We start from the raw sequence: 11527 nt of genomic DNA on the forward strand, positions 1-11527 counted from the left end.
AAAAAAAAAAAAGATAATCTTAACTATGTAGTGATACTCCAAATAAGATTGAAAAACATCACCTGACCTCAGAGAAACATCTTCAGCATCACGTGGACCCTTATTTAGCTCTGATCCATCTTCCCTGAGGCCTCCACTCACCTTGCAGCACACACAGAAAGCCTTCAGAGGATTCAGCCCCAACCAGCCACTGCTACCACAGTCCCGGAAACGGTCCATGAATTGTGTGTACAAATCTCGCTGGATCTGAGAAAGCCGCACCAGGATCACATTCTCTTCTTTGGCAGGGAGGTGAATCTTCAATACAGTATGGCCTCTCCTACAGAGGCACAAAGATCAGAAGTGGCCTATAGGAGGCATAGCCAAGAACTGTGGCCAGGATGGGTCAGCACAGGATAAAAACAAAGTCTTGCACTCTTGCCACACCATCTTCTAGAAATCTCTCAACATGCAATGCATCCCTGTGTTAGAGCAGGGTGGTTCAGACAAAGTAACCCGTCCCAAGTCATAACTAACTGGGTAATTAAGGCCAAAGGAACTCTAGATTCACGCCCCAACTCAAGGACGCCTCTCTGACCTTTTTCCATATCTGACATCCTACCAGGAGGAAATGAAGAGCTAGCTGTTTTAGGGCTGCCCTACCCTACATAGACTTGTGAGGCTGAAACAGGTAAAGCAATACCCTAGAATCATATTTATCCTTTTATCAAAGTCAGCAGAATGCTGGTTCGTTCTTTATTTATTTATAAGGTTAAAACAGGTATTTTTAGCAACTTTAGATAACAATGGCATGAGCTTGCTATGTAGCCCAGGCTGGCCTCAAACTCACCTACCTCATCTTCCTGAGTGCCAGGAGATATTCATTCAACAAAGACAACTTTTGAGTGAAGTGTTTATAGGCCAAACTTTCACAGACTAGAAACGGTACAGCCATCATCTGTCAGTTATTTAGTTTTATTGCTGGTCCACTATGAAGGGCTCTCCAGTGGTAACATTTCCCCTTCATAATAGCTTTGGCATGTTCTCTATTCCTCTAAAGATTCAGAAAACAAACTCTCACCTCTGCACAAAGCCCTCCAGGAGGCTGTGCAAAACATGGCTCCGGTAGCGCATGAGGCGGACATCCTGAGGTGTGCTGTCAATACATTGCCCGTTCAGGATAGGGCGTTCAAACATGTTGCTGAACTCCTGACGAGTACCAAGGAAATCTGGGCGCACAAAGTCCACCATGCACCAGTACTCAATGAGGTTGTTCTGTAGAGGGTACCCAGTCAGCACTACCCGCCGACGAGAACGTATATTCTTCAGAGCCTGTGAGGTGCTGGCTTGGCAATTTTTGATGCGGTGGCCCTCGTCACAGATCACCACATCAGGACCAGGGCGGCATAAGGCCTTCTCAAACTCTAAGGAGGGAAGAGGATCCGGAATCAGAGGGTGAGAGGGTCTGCTCTTAGTCAATAATATGAGAAGTAGGGGAGAACCCTGGAAGAGACAGAAGAAATGAAGGAAGCAGGGAAGCAAGAGTCAGCCCCCATTGGTAAAAGGGAACCAGCCAGACAAGCTCCTACATGTTTAATGTAATGCTAACCTGGCCACTGACTCTTGCATTTATATCTTCTTATCCTCATTCTTCTCCTTATTTTACTTATTCACTTTAAATCTTTTTTTCAAGCTAAAAGTAAAAATTACTTGCAATCCTGGGTCTCAAATCTATTGGACAACAGAGAGGGGTCGTCACAAATTGTGAGCCTAGGGTTAAAAATATGTCATGGGCTCTCACCATCCAACATTTTGGATCCTTCTAAAGGCTAGATGACAGGAGCTAGGACAAAGTCTTCTCAGTTATTCACCAGTCCCTGCTAAATGGCATATTCACCCCAGCTCTATCTACTACAGAAGGAAACCTAGATCAGACATAATCTCACAGAATGAAGACTTATAAAATAAATGGCTTCAAAATCCTTAAAATTTTTCAATGGGCAAAGTCTCCTTAAAAAATAGAATAGATCCAGGACATGCTCCAAAGGTACAGAGAAACCCTGTCTCAAAAAAACAAAAGAACAACAACAACAACAACAAAATTGAATAGATATCCATCTATCAGTATATCGCTCATCCTCAGAGACACTTCTCCTTATAGAGGGCAATTAACATGAGGACCCACAATGGGTCAGCACAAAGAGAATAAGAAACTGTAGTGTGCTCATCCATAATTAGAATGCACATATTGCATGCACACACAGAGGTCTCTGTGGAAGAGAGAGCAGAAGGACTGTAAGAGGCAGAGGTAGTGGACAACTTCAAAGAATTAGTGTTTTCTGGATACAACAGTGCAGCAGGACACAGGATTCCTAGTTATCGCAGCAGCACGCACAAAACCTGAGCAAGTTCATGCCAGGAAAAATCCCAGCATAGAGAGGAAATTTGGGCAGGAATCCCAACACTAGCTGAGGAGCTATTGGTATTCAGCAGCCGCTGAGCAACATAAACTGAATTTGAGTTTCTGGGATAGAAAACTCAAAGTAGGCCGGGTAGGGATGTGAGGGCTGAGAAGGCAGGTCTGGGAGGAGTTAGAGAAGGCTGAATATGACCAAAATACATTGTATAAAATTCTCAAAGAATTAGCAAAAAATTACTTTTTTTAAGTTTTAATTATATTAGATGTATTCATTTTATTTATGTGTGTTTGTATGGATGCCTGTCTGTGTACCATGTGCACACTTGGAGCCTGTAGAGGTCAGAAGAGGGGATCTGATCCCCTGGAACTAGAGTTGAAGATGGCTGTGAACTGCTGGGAACAACCCGGATCCTCTGCTCTTAACCACTGAAACATCTCTACAGATAATAATAATAATAATAATAATAATAATAATAATAATAATAATAATAATAAATAATAAATAATAATAATAATAGTCAAAGATAGAACTATGAGTAGCAACAGAGATCATTTTTATAAATTCATGAAAATTACTCTTCTGTCTTTATATTAGCCTTAGAGGATATTTTTGTTTGTTTCTTTTGTTTTATTTGTTTTGAGACAGGGTCTCAATGTGTAGCTCCAGCTGGCCTGGAACTCACTATGTAGAAAGGAAAGCCTCAAACTCAGAGATGTGCCTGTCCCTGCCTCTCAAGTGCTGGGATTTAAAGATGTACACCATCATGTCCCACCCTTAAATGAATAATATAAACCATTTAGGTTTTCTTAATACTTTCCTATAATATCTCTATGAAGTGGTAACAGCAGTAGTTACTTTCCCAACTGTCTTGCAAGTCAAATAGAGACACAAAGACCAGAGAGTCCCCTGAGCCCGAGTGTGGCTTGCAGAAATGTAGCTCTTTCTGAAAGGTGCTGGAGGTGGGCCCACCCAGCTTCCTGGTTTATGCAAACAACTCACTTCACACCTAACTGGTATTTTCGGCCAATTGCCCTGACATACCAGAGGAGTGTTTCCAGGAAAAGCCACCCACCTCTGCGGAACTCCTGCTGTCGATCTTCTTCATCCAGATCAATAATGACAGGGTGAGAGCGTTTCTTGGTTTTCTTGGGTCTACCTGTGGCAAAGGACTTCTTCAGAGTGAGCAGCCTGTACATTTCATACCCCATCAGCAGCACTCCACCCTCTGAAACCCAATCAGCCGTCACTTTAGCACGGGATGCCACCGTCCTGTAGAAGTGAGAAGAGAGAACTCTGAGCTATGAATTGTCCCATACAGTGGCTTTTAGTTTTCAAGAAACGTGAACAGAAAGAATGCACTGCTGTTTCTGTTGCTATTCAGAAAGAAGTCTTTAACCAAAGCTGAACTAACTTATATTTGGAATGCTTTATTGCCAAAGATTTCATCGGGCAGCAAGCACAAGTTGGACTAGCTATTCAAGGACTTTCCTAGTATCCCAGAAATACTAATTCATACTGGAATGGATCGTTGATGATAGCTAAACAGCAAGAATCAATAATTTAACAGAAGAAAGCAAAAGAACATACTAAATCCCTGCATATATACCTACTATCACAAAGCAACATTCTAGAGAGCATTTCAAGTAATTCTCATGGTAAGCACAAGTCACAGGAAGAAGGGCAACACTTCACTTAATCTGACCAGGCTCCAGTGATTAAAAATGAGAGAAGTACAAAGTACAAAGGCAAAGGCAATGGAAAACCAAAGGCCCTTGCCAGTAACCCCACTCAAAACCTGAGCCCTCTCAGTGTTGCACTAATTACATTGAACTAATAGTTCTGAAATCCAAGGAAGCAGAGCGGGAGACCAAGCACCTGTTGGCTCATTCACAGTCTCCTCATTTACTTGGGTATGTCCAAATCACAAAAAACAGGGAAGTCTGCCTATTTAAATCATCTGTGCCAGTGAGACGAAAGGAAAGCATGAATAGCTGACTTGGACCAAAAAGTCACTTTAGATTTTTGGAAATCAAGTTAACTTCAGATAATAGAAATAGTAATTCTATTTAAATGTAAAACAAAACCAAAGTGTGAGCTTTTTAAAGTTTTAGAAGTCGTGCCATTATAGGTCAACTATAAACCAGTGCTTCAAAGCATCCGAAGTTCACTGTGTCATATTGAATGTTACTACAATACACACCAGAAAGTGTGACTAGGCTGCAGATATTTTATGTCAGAAAAGCGTTCCAGAGCAAAACAGAAAAACTTCAAACTTCCCAGGCAATATAACTCTGAGTTTAGAGAAAAGCTCTGTGTGTGTGTGTTAGAGGTAAGGAGGTAAGCAAGAACAGAAAAGGTAAACATCAAGAATCAAAAAGAATGTGCACCCAGGCGGTGGTGGGGCACCCCTTTAATTCCAGCACTAGGGAGGCAGAGGCAGGTGAATCTCTCTAAGTTTGAGTCCAGGGGCTGGAGAGATGGCTCAGCGGTTAAAAGCTTTGCCTGCTCTTCCAAAGGTCCTGAGTTCAATTCCCACAACCACATGGTGGCTCACAACCATCTGTAATGGGATCTGGTACCCTCTTCTGGCCTGCAGCATACACACAGACAGAATATTATATATATAATAAATAAATAAATATTTTAAAAAAAAGTTTGAGTCCAGCCTGGTCTACAGAGCAAGCTCCAGGACAGCTAGGACTACACAGAGAAACCCTGTCTCAATGAATGAATGGACAACGAATGAAAATAAAGAATGTGGGAAGACAAGAGACATATTTTAGTAATCCCAGAGAAGTGTAAAAGGAATAAGACAGAGAAGACAGGATAGGCCACCTACTTGTGCTCATCATTCAAGATATGAACCTTGAAGAACCGTGGCTGGACTTCTTCAGGCTTGTTGTCAGCTGGGAGAGCTTCAGGAGCCGGGAGCCACATGTTGAACTCTGCCAGCCAATTCTGAAGAGTATTAACCTATGACAAGCCCAAAAGAGTTGGCTTTTATCTTTTACACTTTTATTTATTTATTGTATGTACATGTGGAGGCCAGAGGACAGCCTGCAGGAGTCAATCCTCTCCTGCCACTATGTAGATATCCAGAATTAAACTCAGGTCATCTTCACTTTCACCCACTAAACAAAGATGTTTCCTCACCCCCCAACACACACACACACACACACACACACACACACACACACACACACACACACACACATGCACAAGCGCCCAAGTTTTAAGGAATAAGCTGAAAGGCGAGTTCAACAAGCATGTTAGTACCCAGAGACGTACCGGCACAATGGCAAGGACTGTTTTGGCTGGCGTGTGACGGAAGAGGACATCAATGAAGGAGATCACTTGCAGAGTTTTCCCAAGACCCATGCTATGGGCCAGGATACAGCCAAAGCCACTACTTGTCTTAAACCTCTCTAAAGACTCTACTAGGTTATCATATAGGAACCGGATCCCACCAATCTGACAAGAGACAAACCAGATGAATGTCAGAAACATTACCAGAGACCATGGCTATACAGTCTTCCTCACTTGGGAATAGTCACTAAATAAGCACAATGCTTGGTATGAGTAAACATGCAAGTGTACCCTGACTGGTCTATAGAAATTTTCCTGTCACTTTGGTGACAGACATATTAGAGAACACACAAAATTACATTAACCTTGTATAATGTTCTGTATGAGTTAAAGAGTCTTCAATATCAACTACTGACAAGATCTTTCTTTCAACCTAGCTGCTCTGAGCTTGAGAGGGTGCCTCCTCTACGTACCCCAATAATTCCTGCTGTGGGAAGTCTTGAAAATGAGTCAGTCTCAGACTGTGTGGATGTTCACTCACTGGTACTAACTGCAGGCACTAGATCAATACAAACAATAATGCTCTCAATTTTCAGAAATTCCCTGATATCTGACTTTCATGTGTCTTCTGAATCTATACCTCCCAAGCTTCTCTTTGCTGATCCAAGAGAAACAAGATGGTGGTCAAGTAACTTTTTGAATATTTATTCCATTTTGTGTGTGTGTGTGTACCTGGATATGTGTATGTGTACCATATGCATACAGGATCCCATGGATGTCAAGAGGCATCAGATCCCTTGGAACAGGAGTTATAGAACCTGTATGAGAGTGTTGGGAACCAAACTAGAGTCCTCTGCAAGAGCAATGCATGTTCCTAACAGCTGACCATCCCTCCGGCCCCCAGTGATTTCTACATGACAGGTCAACCTGAGACATGTCTCTTTCCTCTCCCCACTGTACTCATATTCAAAGATCAAGGGCTTTCAACAGCTACTCTAGGGATCCAACAAGTATTTTACTGCCTATAACACTAATAACCAACAGCAGGCAATGTTTGCAGCAAACAAAAGAGAGCAGGATCAACACTGGCTGTACCTGATGAGGTTTCACAGCCCGTGCCAACTGTGGGGCCAGGAAGACATTCTCCTCCTCTGGAGGGTGATTCAGGTTGACAAGGACCCGCCCAAGAGCATCATGCTGGTTTAAGGCATCATTCACATGGGTGCCACCCTTCTCCTCTTCCTCATCCTCCTCGCTGACAGACTCACTGCTGTCCACGATGTGCAGAGTATCCTCCTCTCCAGAACTCAGTTCAATCACCTCTGAGACAGAAAAATGACAGAAAAATTCAAGGAACAGGGTACTGCTGGTTGTCAGAGCGAAAGGCCAAAGACTTAGCTAAAACTTGTTACCACTTACAAAACAAATGTTCTTAAAGCTTTTTTCTTTCAGGACAAGTTAGGCTAAGGTGACACGCTAAAGGTAAGGCCAAACCAAATGAATAAAGACTGAATTTTTCAAAAGTATAGTCAAAGTCAGGCATGGTGGTACACTTATTCCCAGCACTCAGAAGGCTAAGAGACACGAGGATTACTATGAGCTTCAGATCAGTCTACAGTGTAAGACCTGGTCTCACATGCCCACACACACCAAGAAAAAGAAAAAGATGAACATTGGCCAGAAGGAAGTGGACAAGATGCCCGTCTGGCCTGATCTTACCATCTCGACTGCTTTTTTCATCCTCACTGCCACTGCTACTGTCCAAACAAATAACTTCCTGGGCCAAGACCCGAGGAGGGAGCTGTGGACCATCACTTGCTCGTAAGACAATTTCCTCTAGAAAAGAAATATGGGAGGAAACACATTTAGGGCACTGAGATGGTTCAGCAGGTAAAGGTGCTGCCAAGCCTATAGACTTGTCATCACCAGGACCCACCCAATAGACGGAGAAGACTGATTTTTCAAGTTGTGCTCTAGCTTCTACACATGTGCCATGACTCACAAATGTGCCTCTAGACACACAGACAGACAGACACCCCCCATTTAGCTCAAACATATTTCCCTGAGTCATCATCAGTAAGCACCCTCCTCTGCTGCTGTAATGGGGATTGGCCACTGACAATAGCAGAGAAAGCTAAAAAAAAAAAAAAAATCGCATTCTTCTTTCCAAGTTCCCTTCTCTGGTCGGGCAGTGGTGGCGCATGCCTTTAATCCCAGCACTCGGGAGGCAGAGGCAGGCGGATCTCTGTGAGTTCGAGACCAGCCTGGTCTACAGAACTAGTTCCAGGACAGGCTCCAAAGCCACAGAGAAACCCTGTCTCGAAAAAAAAAAAAAAAAAAAAACAAGTTCCCTTCTCTGTTGGGTGTCATATTGTGCCATCTATCCATGTGACCAATCCTCATCTCTTGGCATGCTAAAATCTAAAGCTATAGGGAAAACAAGAAGCCTACATAAAATTAATTTGAGTATGTTTTAATCTATTTTCACTTTCTAAATGATAGCTCTTCTTACTATGTACTCTCAAGAGGCAAAGGGGCTGCAGAATTCCTGAGAGACCACAATCCAGGCCTGGCCACTCTGCAAGCTGAGGCCTTTTCTCCTAGAACACATGGTCATTTCTAGCACAAAGCTTGCTTACCAGGTAGGAACTCCAAAGGGACAGTAGGAATGGGGGCTGCGTATTCTTTCCTCTGCTGCTCCAGACGCTTTCTTCTTTCCAATTCCTCCTGTTGTGCTGCTTTGGTAACGGGCTCCAATTGATCCTCCCGGAGAAGCTTTCTAAATATGAAAAAGAGACGGGCCTAGGGTTATCTTACAATTTGGACAATGTAGTGGCAAACTAAAGGAAATACCATTCCTGATTTCCCTTCAAACAAGAGAACTGAGGAAAAGGGAAGCAAAGTCTCACCTATGTACTTTTTATACAAGGAGCAAGTTTATACAAGGAGTTTTTTAAAGGTGAGGGAGGGTAGGACAGGTGCCAGAGAGACTTTCATTTCAAATGGCCCTGTGCTAACATGTTAGTTATTATTTGACTTCTTCACAGAGGACGCTGCACACGAAAGACCGAGAGTAAGGGACTAGGGAGTTGACTCAGCAGGTAAGAACACTTACTGTGCAAACATGAGGACCTGAGTTAGGATTCCCAGCAGCCACCTAAAAAGCTAGTTTGGCCATAGGTATAGAAAGGCATAGAACATACAAGAAGGTGGGATAGGACTGCCTGGGCTTGCTGGACAATTGTCTGGGATTTCTCCTGCACTGTTTGAAAAACATCAAGCACCAGGTGTAGTGAGAGACCCTGTCTCAAGGGTATAAAACAGAGAGTGACAGAGGAAGCTAATGAATGTCCTCCTCTGCCCCCAATACACACTCTCACACACAGGTACACACACACACACACACACACACACACACACACACAAATAAATGAAAATAAAAGACCAAGAGTAATAAAAATACTATTTTTAGTATGGCTGACAAAGTTGAACCAGCATTAAAAATAAAGTTATGTCAACAATGGTGGCACATGCCTTTAATTCTGGCCCTCAGGAGGCAGAGGCAGTTGGATCTTCTGTGAGGAGCTAATCTGGCCCACACCAGGTAAAACAGAGAAGTGGGGGGGGGGGGGGGGTGCGCGCAGCTTAGAAATTAGGAGAGCTTGCTCTGTAAACATAAAGACTTGAGTTCAAGGCTGGGCAGTGGTGGCACACGTCTTTAATCCCAGCACTGGGGAGGCAGAGGCAAGTAGATCTCTGTGAGTTAGCCTGGTCTACAAAGTGAATTGTGGGACAGTCAGAGCTGTTATACAGAGAAACCCTGTCTTGTGAGAAAAAAAAAAAAAGATTTGAGTTCAAATTCTCAGCATATATGTAAAAGACCAGGTATGGCTGAATATGCTTATAATTCTACTACTGGGGGCAGTGTCAGGGTAATCCCAAGAGCTTCTGGACAAAATGAGCTTCCAATTCAGTGAAAAACCCTGTCTTAAGGCATAAGGTAGAAAGCAAGAAGAAAACACTTTGATGTCCTGCTGTGGCCTCCACACATTCAAGTGTATGCACTGTGCCATAAACATACAACACATGGGACGCACACACAAACACTCAAATTTAAAGTTGTCAGACAGACAAATGGGTTAATAGGGATTCTGCATCATTATTTTCTGAACTTAGAATAATACTTTCAAGTTTCCATTATGTGCTTTGAAAACTGTAGAGCTATGCCAGGCATGGTGGCTCACACTTGTAATTCCAGCACTTGACAGGCTTCTGTACAAAGATTACCAAAAGTTCAAAGCTAGGGGCCACACAGTGTGTTCCAGGGCAGCCTGAGCTATTGAGTTAGAACCTGTCTCAAACAAACAAATGAAGAACAACAAAAAAACTAACAAAAGAGGGGAAATGTTATTTATCTCCTTTAGTAGAACAAGTTGTTATTTGGCAGAAGGAAAGGTTGTTGAGATTTGCACAGTTAAGAAAGTTCATTTTGGTTATCTTTTAGGTCAAGGAAAAAGTCCCATTCTTGGTCAGTCCCCTATCACCTGAAATTGAATTCTAAAAAGACAATAGCTCAGTTTTGTTGAGAGTTTTATGTTGTTGATATCTGTTTATTGATTTGTTTTAAACTTCATGTTTTGAGGCATAGGAAACATAAAGAAAGAAAAGTCTAAGTAAGATGATCCTACCATCATTGAGCTACCACCCAAGACCTCTCAATGGTCTAGGTACCTATCTTCCCTACATTCTGTACAGTTCAACACAGTGGGTTCTAAACTTTGCCTTCATTACTGGGTTTTTATGGTAATGGTGGTTGTTTTGAGACAGGGTCTCCTTATGTAATCTATGCTGGTCTGGAATGCATGATTTTCTTGCTTCAACCTTTTGAGAGCTGGTATGACAGGCATGTGTCACCAGATATTCCATCTTTACTATTAATGAAGGTTCACAGTTGGACACTTGTCTCTGCTGGAGAGAGGACATACTTGCCCAAGATAGTCTTTCTGCTATTTCTAGTCTATTCCCTTCCATTTTCCTTACCCAGAACACAGCTCACCGTATGTTTCTTCTCATATGAGAGGGCTTCTGAGCTCTCTTCTTTTTGGGGTCTTCGGATGCTAGGATCTTGCCTTGGTGCCTAAGCTGCTCTGAAGGCTCAGACTGAGATGAGGTAGTTGAAGTGCACCGCGGCGGCCGTTGCCCATCTTCCCCCAGCTGGGCATGCTCAGTGCCACACATGCCTTCCAGGGATGGGTCTGGAAAAAATGGGGGGAATAGTTTATTGGGGATTGAGGTGGAGGGAGAGTGGATGATTTCGATGCCAGCCATCCCCAGGTTCAAATTTCAACCCAGCAACTTATTAGAAGATAACCCAAAGCAGAATTTCTCTGAATGTCTGTAGATGTACCTATAAAATGAAGACAGTGATACTCATTCCCAGGGCTATATGAGAACTAGATACTATGTGCACTTACACCTAATCCTGACCAGAGAGGAGCACATAACAAATGACAACATCCATTTAGCAATGTAATAGAGTTAGGAGACCTCCTGGCCTGAAAATGCTCAGAGCATGTTGGGTATGATAGTGCAGGCCAATACTCCCAGAATTTGAAAGTTTGAGGCAACTCACACTTACTACTCTTTCAGTGCTTGTTCAACTTGTCAGCCACGTAGTTAAGATTTACAAATAGCAAGCTCTGTGCTAAATATACAAGAGATAGTTTTAAAAGACTCTTTCTCTTCAAATGATATTGTGTTCTATTAAGAGATGGGTCATGCAGGGCTGTGGTGGTGCACGCCTTTAATCCAGCACTCGGGAG

General features: G+C 42.9%; 1 protein-coding gene across 2 annotated transcripts in view; it reads right to left on the minus strand.

Moving 5' to 3' along the window:
• The window catches only part of Rad54l2 (RAD54 like 2), a 27898-nt gene extending 16943 nt beyond the window's left edge, over nucleotides 1–10955 (minus strand). Inside the window, exons 1-9 of one of the 2 annotated variants that reach the window (XM_005347832.2) lie at nucleotides 10762–10955; nucleotides 8345–8484; nucleotides 7425–7541; nucleotides 6801–7027; nucleotides 5688–5870; nucleotides 5239–5372; nucleotides 3472–3668; nucleotides 1061–1403; nucleotides 142–319 (exon numbers count right to left, since the gene is read on the minus strand). In XM_005347832.2, coding sequence (XP_005347889.1) covers nucleotides 142–319; nucleotides 1061–1403; nucleotides 3472–3668; nucleotides 5239–5372; nucleotides 5688–5870; nucleotides 6801–7027; nucleotides 7425–7541; nucleotides 8345–8484; nucleotides 10762–10943 — 1701 coding nt within the window. In that variant the 5' untranslated portion in view covers nucleotides 10944–10955. Of the gene's footprint in view, nucleotides 1–141; nucleotides 320–1060; nucleotides 1483–3471; nucleotides 3669–5238; nucleotides 5373–5687; nucleotides 5871–6800; nucleotides 7028–7424; nucleotides 7542–8344; nucleotides 8485–10761 lie in introns of those variants that run through there. The other variant, XM_026779441.1, reaches the window with a different exon arrangement.
• Nucleotides 10956–11527: the final 572 nt, after the last annotated feature.

Source organism: Microtus ochrogaster, chromosome 5 (genome assembly GCF_000317375.1).
Source record: "Microtus ochrogaster isolate Prairie Vole_2 chromosome 5, MicOch1.0, whole genome shotgun sequence".
Taxonomy (NCBI): Eukaryota; Metazoa; Chordata; class Mammalia; order Rodentia; family Cricetidae; genus Microtus; species Microtus ochrogaster.